Consider the following 22,035-nt stretch of genomic DNA (forward strand, 5'->3'; position numbering starts at 1 on the left):
TGCTCCACCGTTAATGGCAGGCAACGCCGGTGGTCCAGCAGGACGGGTATATGAAAGTACGCGTCCTGCAGGTCCAACACTAACATCCAGTCTTGCTGGTCAAGGGCAGACAAGACCTGAGCAAGTGTGAGCATTTTGAACTTCTCCTTCAGAGAAAGCAAATGACATTCCGAAGGTCTAGGATAGGACGCAGGCCCTTGTCCTTTGGAACCAGGAAGTAGTGGGAGTAACAACCACGACCTACTTCTGGTGTCGGAATGCGCTTGATGGCCCCCTTAGCCAAGAGGGCCGTATCTTCCTGTAGAAGAAGTGCCAAGTGATCCCCGACATGCGGTGATACTGTGGTCCCATGGCAGGGGCGGGGGGGATAAGGTCGGTTGGGAGGGCTCTCGAAGAGGAGGGAGTAACCCTTTCAGACAATTTGCAGAACCCACCTGTCCAATGTGATGGTGCGCCAGTGGTGGTGATGGCGAATACTGCCACCTACTGGGGTCTGGTGAGTTTAACACCGGACTGGGAAGGTTTGGAGGTATTGGCAGAAAGGGGGGAGGTGGATTGACCTGCGCGCTGGCCCCGTGACCCACCTCTGCGGGTCCCACGTCCGTGGCTGCGCTGAGACTGTTGCTGCGCTGAGACTGTTGCTGCGCAGGCCTGTGGCTTTGAAACAAACATGCTTATGCGCCCCTTCCTTGACCACGGAAGGAGCGAAAAGCAGGAGTGCGTGAGGCCGAAAGGCCTAAGGACTTGGCTGTAACCCGCAATTCCTTAAAACACTCCAACTCGCAATATGCCTTATGGCCAAACAGGCGAGTGCCATCAAAGGGCATATCCATCATTGTGTTATGGACATCCCCAGAAAAGCCAGTCCTCAGCCAAGCGTGGCTGCATAGCCCAACTGTCATGGAAATCGCCCTGCTCAGCGAGTCTGCAGTGTCAAGACCAGAACGGATCGTGAACTTGGCTGCGTTTCTCCCCCAAGCAATAGCTTGGGAGAGTACTGTCCGAGCCTCCACCGGACACTGAGGCAGCACCTGCGCAACCGTATCCCACACAGAATGGGAATAACGGCCCAAGAGACATGCAGCGTTCACAGACCGCAGTCCTGAACTGGCGGAAGAAAAAATCTTCCCAAACTGCTCCAATTTCTTGGATTATCTGTCCGGAGGTGCGGAAGGGAACGCACTCTGGGACGCAGAGGCTTGGACAACCAAGCTCTAAGGGGTAAGGTGTTGGGAGAGGAAAACTGGGTCGCCTGGGTCCGGGGGATGGGCCACGTTCTTATCCACAGGAGCCCCTGTGTTGGGCCTGGACCAGGTGCCCTAAAGAACATCGAAGAGTGCATCATTAAAGGGCAGCAGCGGCTCCGTGGAAGACGACACCGACGAAAGCACCTCTGTCAGGAGGTTAGTCCTGACGGCCACGGTAGGAATCTCGAGGTGGAGAGCCTTGGCCGCCCTGCGCAACACCATAGAGGAGGTACCACCCGCATCCGTAGCCACAGTAGAAAGACAGTGAGCCAGGTTCAGGAGTATAATCCTGGTCACCTGCATCCCCCAGATTCTCATCCCATTCTGGTTCTAACTCTGCATCCCCCAGAGTCTCCTCCCCGTCTTGCACAGCCTGCTGAACAGGTGAAACATAAGGAGGTGGGTGAATAAAGGGAAAGAAATTCCCAAACGGCGTCGATAGACACCCTTCCGGTACAGGCTCCACGAGGCGGAGGAGGACAAGGGACGGCGTCGGCTGGCACCGTCGATGGAGATCGTACCGGGCCAACCGACATGGACAGGGATCCATGTGGGTCTCTCGGTGTCGAGACCGAAGTCGTCAACTACGTATGGCCGGAGCCTGCGACGTCGAAGAACGAGAACCCCCAGCAGGCCCGAAGGGCGCACCGGCGTGGCCGGACGGTCCTAAGACACATGCCATGGCTGACAGGAACTGCAGCTGGGCTCGAGTCGCCGATGGACCCGGAAAGAGCAGGTAGGCCATCAGCACCTGCAGAGGCTCACTTGCTCACTTTGCCACTGGATTCAAGCAAGCGGGGCTGAAGGCGGCTGGAATGCCAGAAACCGGTCCTCGGAAGCTTGTTTCCGGTCCAGGGAAAACATGGCTTGGCAGTTCGGGCTGGACTGTTCCCATGAGGCACAGGGTCAGACTGATTTGCATATAGCCATGTCTGAACTGGGGTGGCAGAGTGGGCTAAAGAACAGTGATGGATTAAACCCAGATCTTTTGACTGGGTGTGAGTGTTTGTTTGATTCAGATGCCCGTCCATCACCACCCCCTTTTGTACAGCCGCAGGGGTGGCACCACCTGCACCCTCAGCCGCATCGCGCTAGGGGAAGGTGAAGAGAGAAAACACTTCTCCCACTTCTTGTGCTTTCCCTTACGGGACTCAGAGCGCGAAGACTTTGAATGGCGGTGAAGGCTCCGCGACCGGTCACTCGACCTTCCACGGGACCGGGAACAGGACCTGGAACAGGACCTGGAACAGCATGGACCAGACTCCCAGGCCTCTAGCCACTTTCTGGACTGCTCCCGGAAAGTTTTCAGAGCCATGGCCTGGCAGTGGGGGCATGACTCGGGAGTTGTGGTCGCACCCCAGGCAGCAGAGACACTCCTGTGCTGGTCCGTCAGCAACATCGTGTGGGGACAGTCCGCGCAAGATTTAAAACCGGGCCTCCCTATGCACCTGCAGGGCAAGTACTCAAAAACCAGACACAAGTCTCCAAAAAAACTCAGTCAAAAAATGACTGGGGGTACGGCTCTCTCCAGATCTGAGCTTGCTGGCACGGAAAAAGAAAGAGATGACGTCAGCGTATGTGGGCGCGTCTAAGTACCTCCAGCGTCGTCCTCTCGGCGACTACAATGCCAACAACTTACACAGAGCCGTATGATGCCGCCTACCGACTCGCAGGGGTACTGCTGACGAAAGCTTTCTGGATCCATTCTGATGCCTGGAGGTTACTCTAAGGTAAGGAATCCATCACTAACCTGTTTTTCAGATTCTTCTTCTGGGGCTGATCTGCACTAACTGCAGGTGTTTGGGGGCTTCCTGGGACTCCTTACTTTTAGCTTTAGGATGCTCACTGTCTTTCCTCTGGGGAGGTTTTGTAACCCCTTTCTTTTGGGCACTCTCAGTGGATGTCCTGGTCACCTTTGTTTTGACCCAGTGGTATGCCATCTTTCCCAATTCTTGGGAAGAAATTGGGCCTAGGCCTACCAGATACCGATGCAACTTCATCAATGCAATTACCTAATATATGTTCTTTCATAAACTATAAAGACCATCGCAATCCTGCACTTTACTTCCAATCACACAGCCACCTAGTGTTTTCATTCACTAGTCTACAAATTCCACCAGGGTTGACTGGGGCTTCTGAGCCCCTTGTATCAAATTCTATACTCTTCAATAATGAGTTCAAATCCCTTCAGGGTGCCCTTCGATGAGGTCATAGGACCCTGCTTCTGACCCACTAAGGTTCAGAAGTCTGTCTCTGTACTTACCAGAGAACAGTTCCTTTCAGGCTTACCCTTACTGGAGGGGGCCCCCTAAACCCCTTCTGATGTGAGTGTGAGGGGCCCCTTCAGCTTATCTTGCATGGTGGCCCCATCATGTTTTGTTATACCACTGCAGCAGGCTCCTTTGTATCTCATCCCCTTTTCGGCATGAAGATAGATGGGGAAAACCTTTAACAGCCCAGATGATGTGCCCACCTCTGAACACCTCACCTCTCGTGGGGAGGGGAGGTGAAGCACACTCTTCAGAGCCCATGTTATGTTATGTTAAAAGGGGTGCTTATATAGCGCACGCCTACTCCGAGGAGTGTCCCGGCGCTGTCGGAGCCTCACATGTCAAGGAGAGGAGCAGAGAAAAGCCAGGCGGTATGGGTCAAATGAAAAAAGATAGAGGTGGAAGAACTTATTGCTGAAACAACTAGGTTTTCAAGTCCTTCCTGAATGTCAAGAGATTGGAACAGGTTCTGAGCGCGAGAGGAAGATCGTTCCACAGCTGAGGCGCCAGATATTTAAAGGCGCGGCCGCCGATGCGAGCCCGATGTATCCTAGGGGTGACTGCCCTAGCTTGTGATGAAGAGCGAAGGGATCTCGATGGAAGATAGAACGTGATCTACTTTCAAAGGTAGCGGGCGCCAAGACCATGCAGGGCTTTAAAGGCGATGGTCAGGGCCTTGAAAGTGATCCGCTTCTTAATGGGCAGCCAGTGGAGGGTTCTGAGGAGCTCCGTCGCCCTGGCCCTTCTATTAAGGACGAAAATGGCCCGGGCTGCCGAGTTCTGTACTATCTGCAGGTGTGATATAAGATAGTCCGGTAGGCCAAGGTACAGAATGTTGGCGTAGTCCAGGCGAGAGCCAATCAGGGCCTGCACTGTGGTCTTTCTGTGTTCGATGGATAAAAGGGGCAGGAACTTCCTCAGCATCTTCAGGATCGCAAAGCATCTGCCGGCCAGGCCCGACACTTGTCCCCTGAAAGAGAGGCAGTTGTCGACCTGGATACCTAGATTCTTCGCCGACCCGGAGTCACTGTCAGGTGGGAACATAGCGGCCGGCCACCACTCCTTCCACCTGAGATCAGCCGGGCAGCCGAAGAAGAGGACCTCCGACTTTTCGGAATTGCACTTGAGGCAGTGCCGGTTGAACCAGTCAAACACCGCCCCAAGGCAGTCCCGTATGGAAGTTCCGTCAAAGTCGTGGCCCTTGTCGCAGGTGAACAGGAGCTGTGTATCGTCAGCGTACGATACGATCTGGGCCCCAAAACCCTCCACGAGTGCCGCCAAAGGGGTCATGTAAACGTTAAAGAGCGAAGGGCTCAAGATTGAGCCCTGCGGAACTCCGACCTCCAGAGGTGGCACCATGTTGCAGGTGGCACCCTCCAGTCAGGGATGGGGAACAGCAACTCAAACAAGAAATCCAGAATTCAGCTGGAACCACGAGTCCTCACCACTCTGCAATAGACGGCCATGGCCCGAGCCAAAGTGGCCCAAGACCCCAGCAAGGTCCCCTCGGCGATCCGGACCTGAGATCCAGTGCAGCCTCATCTGACCTTTGAAACCTGCAGCCTCAATCTGAAGAGTCCACCCAACAGTGACCAAAACTGATGAGAAGAACACGACACAAAGAGACCCCTGCACCAGCAGCCTGAGTCGTGAGGTACCCTCCTGACGGTGTCCAGCAACTCTTCAAGTTCATCTTCCAGTCGTTGGTTCTAGCCTTCTGGCTCCGGCCTACAGTCTTTCTTCAACTGACATCCCCCATAGAAGAGCATTGTTTGCGACACCTCCTAAGCACCCTGATTCAGACTGCCCTTGCGTCGATGATGGGGTGGACTTAGTGCTAACTTGGGACCCCGCTGTGTCCTTAACTCCAGGAAATTGCCTCTCAAGATAAGTAGCCCCCAACTGAAGTGCGCCCTAGCCCCATTGGCACCCATCACCCACCACCCCAGTGCCGCTGGAGGTGGCCCTCGAGTGCCAACCTGTACCTTGGGGAACATTAGTTCTACCCCCAAAACTCCTTACCAAAACCTTTTAACTTACCTGTACACCTAACACTTCATTTTTCTCCATAGGATTTTATAGAGGGTTGTCTATGAAAAATCTTCTAAGTGTTGACCTTGTCTTGAACTGCAACAAAAGCAACTTACTGTCTTCAGAATTAAACTGCTTACTGATGTCCTGTGATGCTTAGACAGTGTTATTACTTTGTTCCACTCCAAACTAGCAAAGTAATTACAAAATATCTGAAAAAAAAGCTAAGGTCATTTCAAGTACTCCAACGCGTTTACAAACCATTTAATTCTATTGCAAAGTAACTTTTAGCTTCAAAACCTGTACACACCGTATCTTGCAAAATATAGTTGTATTGAAAGCATTACTTACCTGCTACTGAGTACCCCTTGATTCTAGAAATAAAAACAAAGTAACATTTTATACAAACAATTGGCCTGGAGCCAGTTTGAGTGTGCAACATCATTCTTTACCCGGGTGTGTACAACAAATGCTTAACACGACCCTCTGATACGCCTTACTGCTCAACCACACTGACAAAAGAGTAAAGTATCTACTTTAGCCTCTGCTGTACCTCTGGGGATCCCCTGGACTCTGCACACTAAACCTTACTATGGTATAGTATATACAGAGCCTACATTCAGCCTCTGCCTAAACAAGTGAAACATGGAACACTTTATTTGGTCTTGTACAGTATCAACATACAGGAAAATACGTTATTTACCTGTAACTGTGGTTATCCAGTATTATCTTTCACAGATGCACATGCCTGAATCATTCCCTGTTGAGATTGGAGTCACACGGAAACATTTTCAAGCGATGCTTAAAAAGCTTCATGGGCTTCTAATGACCTAAAGCCATGCCAATTGTAGCCTATGTTCTTTTTAAAAAAGGAGCTAATGTTGGAACCCAGCCAATCAGTTGCCAGCGCCCTCTAGCACAACCAGCAGAGCAGGTTCTCTCAGATTTTTCAAGCACAAGTGGGAAGTAAGAATCCCAAAAGTTAAACAGAACTAACTTTACGGGGAGGAGGATGGGTTGCATGTGATTCTATGATCGATACCAATACAGGATAACAGCAGTTACAGGTAAGTAATTTTATTTTCTTATCCAGTATTGGGATATCTTTCATATAGTCACATGCCTGAATCAAAATAGCAAGCAGTACCCAGACTCTTACTGTTAGCGGAAAAAGGGAGACATGTAAATCATACCCCCTAAGTTATTGAAATATAACCACGATATTTCTAATCCTGGAAATACTCTCAATTTCTGGAAAGCTTTAAAAAGATGCCCAGAAAGCAATGACCTGTTTAGCAGAATAGAATACATTTAAGACATTATTGAACTTCCAGCTTCATACAAAAACTTACATTAGCGACCGCTAGCAAGCAAAGTTATGCATGTTAAATAGGATATACATACAAGTTTCCATTTCTTTATAAAACAAAGAGCCCACCTTAATTGAAGCGGTGACGCAGAACCACGTTCTCTAGTCCCTCTGAAAAGTAACTTTCTGTATTGTAACATGCCCAACAACTTTGCGGTGTACATGTCCTTCTTAATCCCCAACAATGCCTGATTAATGAGTTTTTCCGGATAGGGACTCGCCATCGAAAGCCATATCCAATACCTTCGTCTGCACCTCAGGTCTAAAGGTGGTTGCATCCTTGCCATATGAGCGCAGCAGCTCGTGCCAGTAGTCTAATCAAGGGCACAGTCAATGGTTTAAGAGGCACGCCGCCCTTCCAAAAGTATCTTCCATGACTCTTGTCATAAGGTATGAGGTCTATTAAACCTGCCATATCCGACCACACCTAGCAGAGGTAGAGGCCGATAATGGCTAAGACATTTGCTGCTCTAATTGTAACTGCTGCCTTAGAAAAGAAACGTTTCCCTAAAATGTCCATCCTACCTCCTCCTTTATCAGGAGTAATGGTTGCAGGCATAGGAGGGTTTTTGGAACAGCTTTGTGCACCTTGAAAGATGACCGAGTCCGACTTGGGGTACCCAGTGAAGCAAGACGGAGAGTCATCTGGCCCCCTATACCCTGCATATCCTGTATCAGTGACTGTGGCAGATGGGACACGTCCCGGGGGTGAGACCCTGGCTGAAAACCATATGAATGGGAACGCTGACGTGGAGCCATACACCCCTGCTGGTAGTATTGCGATTAGTCATTGCAGTCATCATCCTCACATTTACGTGGTGCTCAGATGGACTGTGAGCAACTCCATAAAGACCATTATCGTCATCTTTCAGAGAGTCCTCCAGCAGATGTGATGGAGTAATGGCAAAACCTTACTGAATTCCTGCATGTAAGGTCGTAGGAAAGTCTTGGTCACTCTGCTAACCCTCGATGATGGGGACCGCTTCTGGCAAAATGGAGGACGGATCTACGGGAATGGGCCCTAGCAGAGGAGGGGCATATGTGATGCACCAGGAGGGATGCCAAAATGCCTGAGGTGGTAATGGCATGGGGAGCGATGATGCAGGAGATAGCGGGACAGGCCTCCCAGGTCACCATGGACAGCTCTGTTGCTATAGAAGATAGTGGATGCTCCAGGGATGTGAACGTAGACATTATTGCCAACACGTATTTGAACTGTGTTGGTCCCCACCTCGAATGAGGTGGACGAAATTGTAGGAGAGTAGGGTCTGCAATCCTAGGATCACCCAGATTTTTTGCTTTTGTTTCACCGGTTTACGACTTTCTCTGGCTGTGGGCCTGCCAATCAGACCCACAGCCTAGCTGTTCTCTCGCTAAATTGACATGTGTACCTTAGGTGCATTACCCAATTGGAACTGGGCCACCTTGTCAGACCCTGTAACTCAGGGCATCGGTGTACCCAGGGCCTACCAGGGGCTGGAGCATGTATTATGCCACCCCTGGATGGCCATCTAAATCTGACACAACTGGCTGCACGACAGCTGGGGCAAGGTGGCGTACTCGCCCTTTGCTTTAGATATAGTATCCCTATATCCAACCCTAAAATGGACACCTGAATTCCTATCAGTCACTCCTATGGCAGGCCTTGACAATCCTGAAGGCAGAGTGCGTGGAATCGTGTGAATTGGGCTCTGGCACGAGCCAAGCCCGGTTGCAGCTTGCGGAACCAAGACCCATTGGCTGTTCCATGATAACGCGTACCATATCGATAACTTCGGTATCGCGTTATCAAGACATGTCGAGTAAGGTGTCATACGAATCGGGATGCTGACCCCTCACCAATGCTGGCGACGGGGTTATCATTCCACCCTTCTAGAGGGACACGACATGTACGTAACTGTGAACCCCGGTTAAAGTTAACTGAAGCCTCAGCTCCACAAAATGGATGCTGCCACCACAGACACGAGTCTGACCTCCTGCTGCTGGGAGTCCTTCCAGCGAGGAGAGCTTGGACAAAGGGTTTCCTGTCCGGGGCGGTGCTCGCACCATCCCAGACAGGGTTTTGTGTATCCTGGGTAGGCAGGGCTTTACAGGAAGGTGACTGCGGAGTGGCACCCCGGTGCTCACTACGCATCTGCCGGCTAGAACCAGTTCCAGGGGCACCCCAGCCCCTGACCTGGGGAAAGTCCGGCATGGGAGAGGGGTGTAACCACCCCCCTTCCTGGTCCCACCCCTAGGGCAGGACTAGTCACGTACCCACCCCTTTCTTTAGGATAAAGGCAGGAGCGGGGACCCTTCCAAATTAGATCATCTTTGAATCAAGAATACTTTCTACGAAAGGAACTCGACTCTTCTCAAGATTTCTCCCTTGTGGCGAAGGAGTAGTCACCCTGCATCCGCAGGCACCATCTAAGAACTCTGCGGTTTGCTGCACGTCCTTCCTCAGGAATCCGACTGCCCAGCTCGACGAGAACCGGCTTCCCTGGCACCTCTGACCTCTACCCACATCGTCAGCTCAGCTGAGATCTGTGGGTGCGACGAGACCTCGAGGGACCGGCCATCTTCAGAACCTGCACGATTTCTAAATCAGCACGACCACCGAGGGATCCTCCGGTGAGTGCTTTGGGGTCCGAGAAGCCCCGACCCTGAGCAGCTCCAGCACCGAAGTGCAGCCTCCCAGCATCTCCACGATCTGCATGGGGCCCTTCTGCTCTGCTGTTCATTACGTTGTCTGGTTACTAGCCGCTGGCTTGTGACCTTCTCGACGACGCCCGACAACCAACGCTGCTGGTCTGGTTGCTCCAGACTGGCCTTTGCTCCCTTCTGAGAGAGGAGCACCTCGGACCCTCCTGGTCCACTCAAGACGCCATTTTAGGCCCACCACGTGGCCATGAATTTGCCAAGGCTTGCCGCCCCAATCCTGGGCCCAGCGACGCCGACAGCATCAACCTTCGTGGGACAGCTCGCACCACCATCCTGGTCGCCGACAACGCCTCCTGGTCCGTGAGACTGCAGAGCCTAGCGTCGCCCACTCACCTAGTCGAGGTGACGATCATCCGGTGCCCTCCTGGTACCCTCTGACTACTGGCTAATAGTTACGAACTTGGTCCCCTCTGCTTTCAGGTGTCATCCATCTCTGATCCAGGATTGGATCTCTACGAACTATCTCCACTGGTCGCCGGCCAGCAACTCCTTCCTTCCGGCTCCTGGTTCGTCAGCCAGGACTCCCGACGTCTGTAAAGACTTCTGCAGCCGCAGCCCCTGGGTTAGGTAACTTCGGCACTTCGGTGCCCGCATAGCCTCCTTATCTAAGGGCCCCGAGTCCCTATCGCTTCAGACTTACCTTATCGGGTCCGCCCGAGACCACTAAACTTCCCGTGCCCTCGGGCACTTGTATTGATTGTGCACTTGAAGTATTTTCATAAGAGTTTTGTTGTGTGCTTAGTACCCTGTCCTCATAAAGAGTACAGGGCTGTTGTGATTCTAATAAATACACTGTTTATTTTCATAACACTTGTGTGGTGTCCTTTCACTTGGTGTTCAAGGGGTATGTGATGGTATACCAGCTGGCTTAACACGCCCTCTAGAATTTAGCCCGAAGACTGCTCGAATCCACGCTACTAGGATAGCTGGTCTAAGGTTGACTTACAACCAATCACCATAAGGGTCGTTTGGACTGATGCATAGTGATCACTAGAATAGTGAGCACTGCATATCAGGCCAACTTCTCACAGAAATGTATACCTGTTTCACATGAGAGCTGCCGAGATGGCGAAAACCGAATAAAGAAATTAAAAAAAAAAAAAACCTTGTTGACGGTGCAGATATGACAGGAAAAGATAATTCCATTGTAGACAGTGTCATCGTCAGGATCTTCGCAGACGGTATCTTGGTCGACGAGGGCGGGAGACTCTTGTACACGGTATCAGAGCCTGGATTGCCATTGTCACTGTTGCCGTTGACAGCGTCGATGTAACGCTCATTGTCATCAATTAATAGGGGAATGTCGTCGACCCCTTTTTTTTTTTTAAAAGACATTTTTGACCCACAGGATGTGAAGAGGCTCCTTCTAAAGGGTGTAGAAGGTGCAGAAAATGACGGCTCCAAGAAATGTTCAGCTCCCTTGTCTTTTTTTAAGTCATACAATCCTGGGAAGGTTTATGATGTTTCCCACCTTCACCTGAGGAACTGTCTTTAGATCTGGTCCTCTTAGACAACGTTTGTGAGGGTTTTAGTTGAAAAGGTGCTGCTGCTTTTGCATTCTCACCTCATGCCTTGGGTAAAGGCAGTAAACACACTCCTTATGTGAATTATCCACATGGACTCTTCTTGCCACATGTCTTACAGGGGGGGGGAGACCTTTCTTGTCAAACATGATGCCAAAATTTGTGAAGGTTCAAGGGACAAACTCAGTAGCACTCAAGGAGACTAGACTCCCTTCCACACGACGTGCGATGAGAATCTGTGAGAACCTACCTCGGCTGAGAGTGTTTTAAAGTGAGCTGGCAGCTGATTGGGCGGGTTCCAACTTTAAGTTATTTTTTTGTATAAAGGACAAAGATAGGCTACTATTGACATGGCTTAAAGCCATTATAGCCTATGAAGCTTTTTAAGCACTGCTTGAATATTTTACAGTGGGTCTCCCATCTCGACGGCTGGGAAAGATTCAGGCATGCAAATCTATGAAAGATACCACAATGCTGGAAAGCAGACTGTTTCAAATGCAAGCTGTTTACAATAACTTGAGCCTTTGCTATTGCAAACTGTGTGCTCATGTTCGACTCATCAGTGCCAACTAAGCCTGTTGATTTGGGTAATGAATATTTCTAGTGAGTTCTGATCAATATATGGGCATCTGACAGCAAAGATAAATGAAAATAAAGAAGCAAAATGAAGAAAGTAAGATTAAGTGGGGAGACTTTTGTATTCTATCTAGATGCCAAACATGCAATAACAGAAGCAAATCCAACAAAAGATTACAGCATATACCAGTGGGAAAGATACAATTTGTAACAAAACTTAACAAACCTTAATGCTGGCCGAATACTTCTCAAACGTATTCTTCATTTCTCTAACGCTAAAACGTAATCTTGAAACTGCTTCTTCAAGCTGTACTTTCTCCTCCTGACAATGAGTAGCTTGCGCTGTGTCTTTCTGGAGTTGTGATTCCATATTGTTTAGCTAAATATATAGATAAAGCTATTTAGATTATAAACTTTATGGTTTGAAAATAAACTTATAAACTGGTATTTTTCCCCCCAACCGGAAGAGCTGTGAAAGAACATTTTATTATTTGAAAAACACAAACTTCTCTCAATTTGCACTTACGGAAACAGAGGACAAAGTCCTCAAACAAAAACAATGAAACTCAATACTTAGAAAGTTGCATGTAATTTCAGATAAAAAGGCAGAATAAGCACAGATCCCGTCAAATGAGATTAAGCAGTGAGCAGGTAGCATAGCTCCAGTCAGTAACCATGCCTGCAGGGGAAAACATCTTCTGCACAAGTATTGGAAGAGCCATTCACCCAGGACACCCAAATAAAAGTCACATGCTGTGCTCGGTCAAGCACAGTATTCTAGTTCTCATGCTTCAGGTTGTACCGAATAGTTTACCTGTTGGTGTAGTTTTGCAGCTTGAAGATCTTCCTGGATTCACTATGCTGTGCATATTCCGCAATCTGGTGGTTGGGCCTGGAATCGTAGTCTTTTTTTCTCTTTTTTTTCCGTAGCCCAGATGGGCGTCGACATCCCACCATTTGGTGTACCTTCGGTGACTCCGGCACGCTTCCGGCGGAAGCTACCACCCTTGGGCGCCATCTTAGGATTCTTTTTTCTGTCTTTTTTCTTTTCTGTGTTTGTAGTGAATCAATGGCTATGTTTGTTAATCCTTTTTTCAACGTAATTCTTTTCACGTATCTTGTAAGCTTCAACTTTCTTTCTCTATGTGTTTCCACCTTCTTTTCCAGCCTCATCTTTCTGGCGGAGGCGGGTGGGTTCGCTAGTGAATCCAGAAAGATCTTCAAGCTGCAAAACTACACCGACAGGTAAGAAACTATTCGTTTTGCAGCGTGAATCTTTCTGGATTCACTATGCTGTGCATAGATTTTGTAGCGGTTTTTGTTACTTTTGTGGCGGTTGGGTGGATGATGAGCGTTGGTTGTTGAATATATGTTAAAGCACCTTTTGTCCTACTTGTGCTTCTTTGTTCATTTGTACATCCACGCAATAGTGCTTAGTGAACGTGTGCACTGAAGCCCATGTTGCCGCCAGGCATATGTTCTGAATTGGTGTGTTGGCCAGAAAGGCAATTGTAACTCCTTTCTTCCTGGTAGAGTGGGCCTGTGCCCCTCCTGTTAGCTCCTGACCCGCTTGTTTGTGGCAGAATTGTATTGTCTGTGCGATCCATCGAGCTATGGTGTTTTTAGTCACTGGTTTACCCATGTAACTGCTAGCGAAGGATACGAAGAACTGTTTTGTCTTCCTGTGTCCCTTCGTCCTTTCAATGTAGTGCATCACTGCCCTTCTTGTGTCTAGAGTGTGGAGTGCCCTCTCCGCGCTTGTAGTGGGGTTTTGGAAGAAGCTAGGGATCTGAATACTCCGATTCATGTGGAACCTGGACACCACCTTCGGCATGAAGTGCGGGTCTGTTCTCATCACGACCCTGTCACTGTGTATCTGGATGTAGGGTTCCTGCAGTGTTAGAGCCTGCAGTTCGCTCACTCTCCGTAGCGAGGTGATTGCTACCAGAAAAGCCGTTTTCATAGTCCGCATTTGCAGTGATGCTTTGTGGATGGGTTCGAAAGGTGCTTTCATGAGCTCTGTCAGTACTACATTCAGGTTCCAAGCCGGTGGTGGCATTCTTTTTGGTGGCGCTATTCTTTTAGCCCCTTCCAGGAATCTTTTACGACTTGAGATGTGAAGAAGCTTCTCCCTGTTTCTCCTCTTGTGTATGCCACAATCGCTGCCATGTGTACCCTTAGCGAGGATGAGCTTAGCTTAGCCTTTATTAGGTGCGTGAGACACCTTAGCACCATAGATTCCCTGGTAAGTTTCCTATGGAGTTTTTTCTTGCAACACCATTGAGTGAATCTTTTCCATTTTTCCCCATAGCATTTGCGTGTGCTGAGTCTTCTTGCCTCTCGCAGCACCCGCAGGGTGCTCTCTGGTAGTTTTAGAAGTGCGAACTCTAAGTCCTCAGGAGCCAGGCTGAGAGGTTGAGGCTCTCCGGCTCTGGGTGTAGAACTTCTCAGTTTTCCATGGAGAGTAGGTCTCTTCTTTTTGAGAACTTGTTAGGGGGGGGGGGGGTGGGGGGGGGGGGGGGGCATCTCCATTAGCTGAGAGTACAAGGTCTGCCTGGCCCATTGTGGTGCCACCAGGATGAGCGTCATGTTGCATGCCATGCATTTGTTGAGAACCCTGGGGATCAGTGGTATCGGGGGGAAAAGCGTAGGCAAATGTTTTTGACCAGCTTATCCATAGGGCATTCCCCTGTGATAGTGCCTCTGGTTGCCTGGATGCAAAGAAATGGCATTTTGCATTCCGGTGTGTTGCAAACAGGTCTATTGTTGGAGTGCTCCACCTCCCGAATAGTCTCTCCGTTTCCTGTATATTGAGTTCCCACTCGTGGGATGCTGAAGTCTGCCTGCTGAGCTAATCCGCTTCTACATTGTCCTTCCCTGGCAGGTGTATGGCTAGCAGGTCTATTTTGAGTGGTATTGCCCATCTCCAGATTTCCCGTGCCAAGCTTGACAGAGGGAATGATCGAGTTCCCCCCTGTTTGTTGATGTAAAACATCGATGTGGTGTTGTCTGTATCAGCACCTTCTGGCTGTACAGGTGTTTCTGAAAGGCCTTGAGGGCTAGCAACACTGTTTTCAGCTCCAGGTAATTGACGTGTCTGACCGCATCTGTAGGGCTCCACAGGCCCCTCACTCTGAGCTTGTTCATGTGTGCGCCCCATCCCTTCTGGGATGCGTCTGTGGTGATGGTCACTGTTGGGTTCGGTGGTGTTAGAGGTTTCCCTACTGTTATCCTTTCTTTGGTCCACCACCTTATTTCTTCCTGCACCCTGTGCGTTACAACCACTAGATCCTCCCAACTTCCTGTAGCTTGTGACCATTGCTGTTGTAGCCACTCTTGGAGCGGTCTCATCTGTAGGCGTACATTGGTGACCAGGTGTATGCATGACGCCATCATTCCCAAGATCTTGCTCACTGTCCTCACTGTCAGAGCTTGCCCCCCTTCTGATAGTGACTTTTCTCCTTCAGTAGGCTGAGTGTTTTCTTTTCACTGGGTAACACCCTGCATTGGACGGTGTCGATTTGAGCTCCCAGGAAGATCTTCACCTGCTCCGGTTCCATTGAGCATTTTCCCCAGTGTATGGAGAATCCCAGGCCTGTTAGCGTTCTTGCGACCTGCTCTGCGTGATCTTTGCATGTCCTGTAAGAGCTTGCCTTTATGAGCCAGTCGTCGAGGTAGGGGTAAACTTGTATCCCCCCCATCGCAGATGTGCGGCCACCGACGCGAGGCATTTGGTGAACACCCTTGGTGCGGACTTTAGACCGAAGGCCAGGGTTGTGAATTGGTAGTGATCCTGGTTCACTGTGAATCTTAGCATGAGCTTGTGCTGCCTGTTCATGGGGATGTGCAGGTACGCATCTTTGAGGTCTATGGTGGACAAGAAGTCCCCGGCCTTTATCTGTGGGATAACCTCTTGTAGGGACGTCGTCTTGAATTTTTGGGTCTTTACATATTTGTTTAGGAACCGTAGGTCCAGGATGGGTCTAAGGCTTTCGTCTACTTTTGGCACCAGGAAGTAACTAGAGTACACTCCCCTGTTCCGTTCTTTGAATGGGACCGTTTCAATGGCCTCTTTGAGGAGGAGTTCCTGAGCTTCCTTTTGGAGCAATTGCAGCTCTCTTCCAGAGTGCTCTCTTCTTTTCGGCTTCCTGTTTGGATTCCTTTCCAGCTCTATGCAGTATCCGAACTGCATGATGTTCAGTATCCACTTGTCTGTGGTTATTTTTCTCCACTCCTGGAGAAAAAAATCTCAGCCTGCCTCCTACTGGTGTTACATGTTCCTTTGTGTCTTGTCCGTGTAGCCCTCTCCTCTTTGTTTTTCCGTGCTCCTCCCCCGGAGGGTTCGAGTGGGTGAGCACCTTTTCCTGTGTGTAGTCACTTAGAGGGGGGTTGTTCACAGTCTCTCCTTCTCTGGCCTCGTCAGTTTCCTCTGGATCGAAAGGACTGGCCCCTGTTCTGGGAGTTCCACTTTTGCCTCTGCTGGCCTTGGTGGCCTTGGTTGTCACTCTGTTGTCCCTGGTGGAACGACTGGTGTGATTCTCCTCACTGGTTTCCACCCCTGCCGTTCGGCCTCCGTGTCGGAGTGCCCCTTCTCATCCCCCTGAATTGCAGGGCCCCCATGAACCTTGCAGTCTCGTTGTCCTTCAGTTGGGTGAGCTTCTCATCAACTGGGGCTCCGAACAGTGTTTCGCCATACAAGGGTGTGTTCAGGATGTTGTTCTGAACCTCAGCTTTGAAGCCTGAGATCCTGATGCTGGATGTCTCAGCCCCATCCAAGGCGGTCGTAAGGCACGAGTTAGCAATGCTTTTCCCCTCTTCCAAAAGGTGTGACGCCCTCTCCCGGTATTGCTCCGGGAGGTGCTTGAGCAATTGGCCCATCTCATCCCAATGCTGGTATTGATGTCTGTTCAGGAGGGCGTTGGAGTTCGCTATCCGCCAGTGCGTTGAGGCATTCCTCTCTATTTTCCTGCCTGTTAGGTCCATCCTCCTCTTTCCTGGTCAGGTGGAGGCCCAGATGTTGGGACGTTGGCCCTTCTTCTGGCCGTTGCAGCGATTATTTAATCCGCTGTGACGGACCCCTTGATGTAAGCCGGGTCCTGGGAGGAGAATTTGTATTTCTTTTCCGTCCTCAGCGTTACTGATCTGCATGTAGCCGGGTCCTTGAAGGCTTCCTTCCTCTGGTCTGTGATACTCTTCAGCATGAGCAGGAATTGGCTTCTTGTCTGCGTTGGGAGCAATGTTTCCAGCAGGAAATCTGCTTTTGGCTTCTCTTCCAGCTTAACCCCACAAGCTGCCGCTGCCTTCCTGACGACCTCATTGTATGCCCCAATGTCATCCGGCGGCGAAGGCCTCGAGGGGTATGTCTCCACAGCCTCCTCCAGGTTTTCGGCCTCTATGTCCTGCCAATCCTGGTCTTGGGCCGTCGAGAAACCTGAGCCGTAGCTTGACTGCTTTTCCCCATAATCACCTTCTGTGTAATAGAGGTCCTCTTCCTCTTCGTGCTCCGAGGGCTCCGGAGTTTTCGGCGGCTCTTCGACGTTGAGCTCCTCGTGTTCCTGCACCTCAGCGACGGCCGTTGCTGGCCTCGAGGGGATCCCGTAACTTTTCATCCTTTCCTCGAAGTCTTTCTTTCTGTGAAGGAAGTTCTCCATTTCGGCCTCGAGCCTTCTTTTCTTTCTCAGCATCTCTGCGGCCTGCTAGTCGTCGAGCGTTTCGGCTGCTCTCTTCGGCGGCGGCGACGTTGAAGCTTTCTTCGGCTCCTTTTCCTTCGAAGTCTGAGACCCTCTTTCGGGGGCTTGCTTCGATGACCTTTGATTTTCGCCGGTCTTCGGCCTCCGGGAGTCCTTCTAGAAGGTTCCGCTGGGCTCTCTCGGAGGATGCAGCTTCGGTCGTCGAACTTGTCGGCACTGGTGCTCCTTTCGAGGCTCTGGACTCTGACTTTCGAGAGTCTGCCTCTGGCTTTCGAGGCCCTGTGGGAGTTTTCGGGGTCGTAGACTCTCCTACCTTGTCAGGCGGTTTCTTATCGGTCTCTGCGACCGTGAAGTCATCTGGACCTTCGGCGATGTTGTCCTAGTCGTCGGTGGAGAGGCCCAGTTCGTAATGCGTCAGGGCCTGGCCCTTGCCCTGCATCGTGTGGTGAGCGGTCCTCTGTTTCTCTCGAACTCTGAGTGTCTTCGGCTTGAAGACGGAGCAGGCGTTGCAGTCTAAGCTCTCGTGTTCGATTGGCAGGCAGAGGTTGTAGACCGGGTGCTGGTCCTTCTGCGCGAACTTGTGGTGGCAGTTTTTGCAGAATTTAAAGGGTGTCTTGTACATCCCTGTGCTCAGGGGGCCCCCTGTGTGCGCATTCCACCAAGGACGTCGAAGATCTCAATGTTCTTCCCTTTCTTAGTCGTCTTTTCTCTGATAGTCTTCTCCCAATCTTCTCAGGTCTTTACCGTCGAAGAGTTGTTGTATTTCCTCCTTTTCTCCTCCAAAACTTCTGGAGCTTTATGCGACGATCCAGACCCAACGGCAGAAAAAAGATTCTGAAGATGGCGCCCAAGGGTGGTAGCTTCCGCCGGAAGCATGCCGACGTCACCGATGGTACACCAAATGGTGGGACGTCGACGCGCACCTGGGCTAGGAAAGAAAAAAAAAGAGAAAAAAGACTACGATTCCGGACCCAACCACCAGATTGCGGAATATGCACAGCATAGTGAATCCAGAAAGATTCACGCTGCAAAACCTTATTTACACATGTAACACTGCTTACTAAGGATTCCTAGTTGGACTTCTCTGGAGCTGGCCATTTCAGAGAGCCCCGCTGCCCACCTCCTTTTCCATTTGAATCAAAGCGCTGACCATGACGGCAGTATCTGAGACTAGTTGTTTCTAGCAGGACTCACAACCTCATCACTTTGCGAGGAATGATCATTCATGCTGTCAGACGGCTGATCCAAGACAGTATTTTTCATAGAGAAAAAGGGACATGTTGGAGTTCCGAGTACCTTAGGACTGCAGCCAAGACAACATAATTACATTTCAATCCAGTTAGCCAAATACACAAGGTAGAATCTTGTGTGGTCACATGGTTTTGACATGGACATCTGCAGGAAACTGGCTCTATATATACTACACCAAAATGAGGTGAAAAGTGCAGGTGACTCCAGTGGTAGAGTGGTCAAGCAGTAAGGCAGAATCAGAGGACAGTGTTAAGCATTTGATGTACAGTCCGCAAATGAATTCACACACAAGGACTGAACTCCAGACAAATTGTTTTTTTATAACGTATATACGATTTTATTTTTAGAACCAACCCAGCCTGGCACAGGAAAGCATTAAAAACTTTACAGTAATTAGTTGCTGATTGTAGAACAATTTGAAAATGCAATAGGAATTGTACTTTTTTGATTTACAGGGGATGCAGTAGGTTGCAATACTTAGCAGACAGTACATTGAAATGAATAGGCCTTTACAATAAATTACAGGTAAGTTACTTTTTACGTTACTTTTCTAACTCAGTGCTGGATACATAGATTCAGCACTGGGACATTTCCTGCAAACAGGTAAGTACATACGTTTTGGTTACTCTGGCGATTTTTAAAGAATATTTTTAGATTTCAAAACTCCACACTTTGAAACTTTTTGGAAGAAAATTGTCAATGTTAGCCTATGAAGGAAAAACAGGTTATCGGTTCACAGTTAAGCTATCAACTGTGGGAGTAGAGGTTCTGGGGTTAGACTCAGGGGTCCCCCAGGGTCAGTGATGCACTGTGGTTACACTTTCAGCTGCACTAGGACGGCCAGGTGCAGAGTGTTGAGGCCCAATGTTATCCAATAGGGCATAGGGGGCCTCCGGTTGGTGGCTGCTGGCAAGCAGGCCACTGGGTATTGTGAGTAAAGCTACTAGGATTTAGGTCAGGGCCAATGGGGATACAAAGTAGCACAAAAGGTGAACCCTCCCGGGCACTGAGGCAGCCGGGTGCAGAGTGCTGTTTTGACGTCAGGCGCTCTGTTTTCAATGGAGAACCTCTGGGTGCAAAAGCACTGCAGGCAGGGAGAAGACTTCTGGGTGCGACCACCACTTCGAGAGGTAAGTTGGGAAGTTAAGGGTTGGTTAGGCACAGTTGGATTGGGCACACAAGGCCGTGGGACCTCAGGTGCAGGGGTGCCTTTTGGAGTCGGATCTGTTCACCAGCTCCTGGTCGCGGTTAGGGAGGGCCTTCTGGATTCAGGCTGCAGGCGTCCGCTGGAGGGAGGTCAAGGGGTCGACGGATCTCAGGTCAGTATCACCAGGGTGACCCAGTGGTGTTTTTCTACTCTAGCTCTGGCTGGGTTCAGCGGGTGCAGAGTGAGCTGGATTTGCGATTTCCGGCTGCTGCCAGAGGTTGCAGATGAACAAATCCAGTGAACAAAGGAGAAACAGTCTTTGGAAGTGAATGCAGGCAGGTCACTCCGGAGTTTGAGGTTGCTGGCTGCAGGACACACCGGGATTTCGCAGGAGTAGGTTTGAGGGGAAACAGGCTTGTAGGGCTGAGGCCAAGTCAGTGGATGTCTTCCTCTTGTTAGCTGGCTGCACAGCTGTTCGGTCCTTTTCTTCTTGTTGTTTCTGGATCTGAGGGAGCAAGGTCCAGGGTGCCCCCTAAACACTAGATTTAGGGGCTTTACCGGTAGGTAGCGGGCAGGGTCCAATGGGTCCCTTCCCTGGGGTGGGTACACCCCCTATTGTACAACCCTCTAATGGGAGGGGGGGCAGGAGCCTGTCCCTGGTTGGTTGGGTCCCCCCCAACCTTAAGATGGCAGGGACTCAGTTGTGCTTCACCTCGCCACCCCCACCTGAGGGGTGGAGTTGACAGAGGGGGGCACACCTCTCTCCTTCACTTCTTTTTCCCGCCGATTCTATCGCCCAAAGTGGTGTAGCGTAGTTCATATATTCTCAATAGGCTCTGCGCATTGGAATATTATATCCTATAGATGTGACGTAGGACTGGTGTCTACTAGGTCTCTATCAAATATATTCAACTTAATTGTGAGTGCCAGCTAGCTCAGAGGTCACTAGAAACTCTTGAATACACAAGAAGGGATTAGTTTCTGACAACCACAAACATGACAACTTTGTTTCCCTAAGATAAAAATGATCTTCAGAGTCGTGGAAACGATAGATATTTTACTCAATCGTGCATGCTTAGTTTCACCAGAGGTGCAGAGAAAATAGAGAGACAGGCGTTTTCAATAAAAGGTATTTATTGAACAGTCTTCTTTCTCGTGCAGAAGAAATGAACTGCTACAATCGTAATACTGCCTGTAAAGTATAATGCGTACAGCAAGAAGAGTATTATAAAATAATACTGTAAAAGCATGGTATGGTTTCTAAGCCATAAAATGCATAAATAATAAAAAGGCTAAAAAGCACTCAACTGGTGCTTCTAAAATACGCCTACCCCGATGTACCTAACCTAAGTCTAGTACGAGGGAAGAAGTGAGGGGTAGCATAAATCTAGTATTCTTTTGCCAAGAATCAATCCAAGATTTCTCTTAGGGTCTAATCAGCTCCGTACCTTGGTTTAGAATGAAGGAGGTATGGTATCTCTCTGTCTCAGGACTCCGTTTCCCAACACCCCACAAGGGGAGCTATGGAACACTGGAGCTGGATTTCTCAGCAAGAGAAAAGACAGTGTCTCTCTCAGTGCGTCTGCTTGGAGGGTCAGCTTCCTTCGGCACTTGCTGCATCAGGATGCGCCGGGCAAGTAGATAGTCGAACTGCTCCAAAACACTGTGTGTTTGCTAGGGCAAGTGTTGGCATATTTATACCATGAAGGTGCAGAGTTTGACGTAAAGATGGACATAACGTCATCAGAGTCTCAGTTCTTTGAAAACTCCATGAGTTCTTGGACAAATCAATATTCAAGCAAGGGGCAGTCCCTAACTGCTGATGCCGAGTTTTCCAAGAAATCGTTGTGGATTTTCGGAACTAGTGGAAGTAGCCATGCCGTATTTGGACTGCATGAGCTTTGTCTAAATATGGTTATGATTTCTATGCTTATATAAGGATATGGTGAGTTATACCTATATAAGGGCATGAATCGGGAAAATTACACTAGGGTCCTAAAATGCTATACAACAGTGGAGGGTAGAACCAGTGGGGACTGTGAGAAAGTGGCTCTATATATACTGGACCAAGATAAGGTACAGTGTGTATAGAGACCACCAACTCCAGAGGAATAACAGAGGTTAAAGCCAGGTGTGACCTTGTGTTTTTATCTAGGAACCTAAATCGATATTTCTATTTTATGCCTTTCTACGGTTATAATCAATCATATCCCTATAATGGCTTAAGG

At 49.6% G+C, this 22,035-nt stretch overlaps 1 protein-coding gene across 2 annotated transcripts in view; it reads right to left on the reverse strand.

Moving 5' to 3' along the window:
• The window catches only part of SMC4 (structural maintenance of chromosomes 4), a 512,503-nt gene that overhangs the window by 174,174 nt on the left and 316,294 nt on the right, over positions 1-22,035 (reverse strand). For both annotated transcript variants that reach the window (XM_086944206.1, XM_086944207.1), the window contains exon 16: positions 11,946-12,098. In XM_086944206.1, coding sequence (XP_086800332.1) covers positions 11,946-12,098 — 153 coding nt within the window. The remainder of the gene's footprint in view (positions 1-11,945; positions 12,099-22,035) is intronic.

The sequence above is a fragment of the Lissotriton vulgaris genome, chromosome 11, assembly GCF_964263255.1.
Source record: "Lissotriton vulgaris chromosome 11, aLisVul1.2, whole genome shotgun sequence".
Classification (NCBI taxonomy): Eukaryota; Metazoa; Chordata; class Amphibia; order Caudata; family Salamandridae; genus Lissotriton; species Lissotriton vulgaris.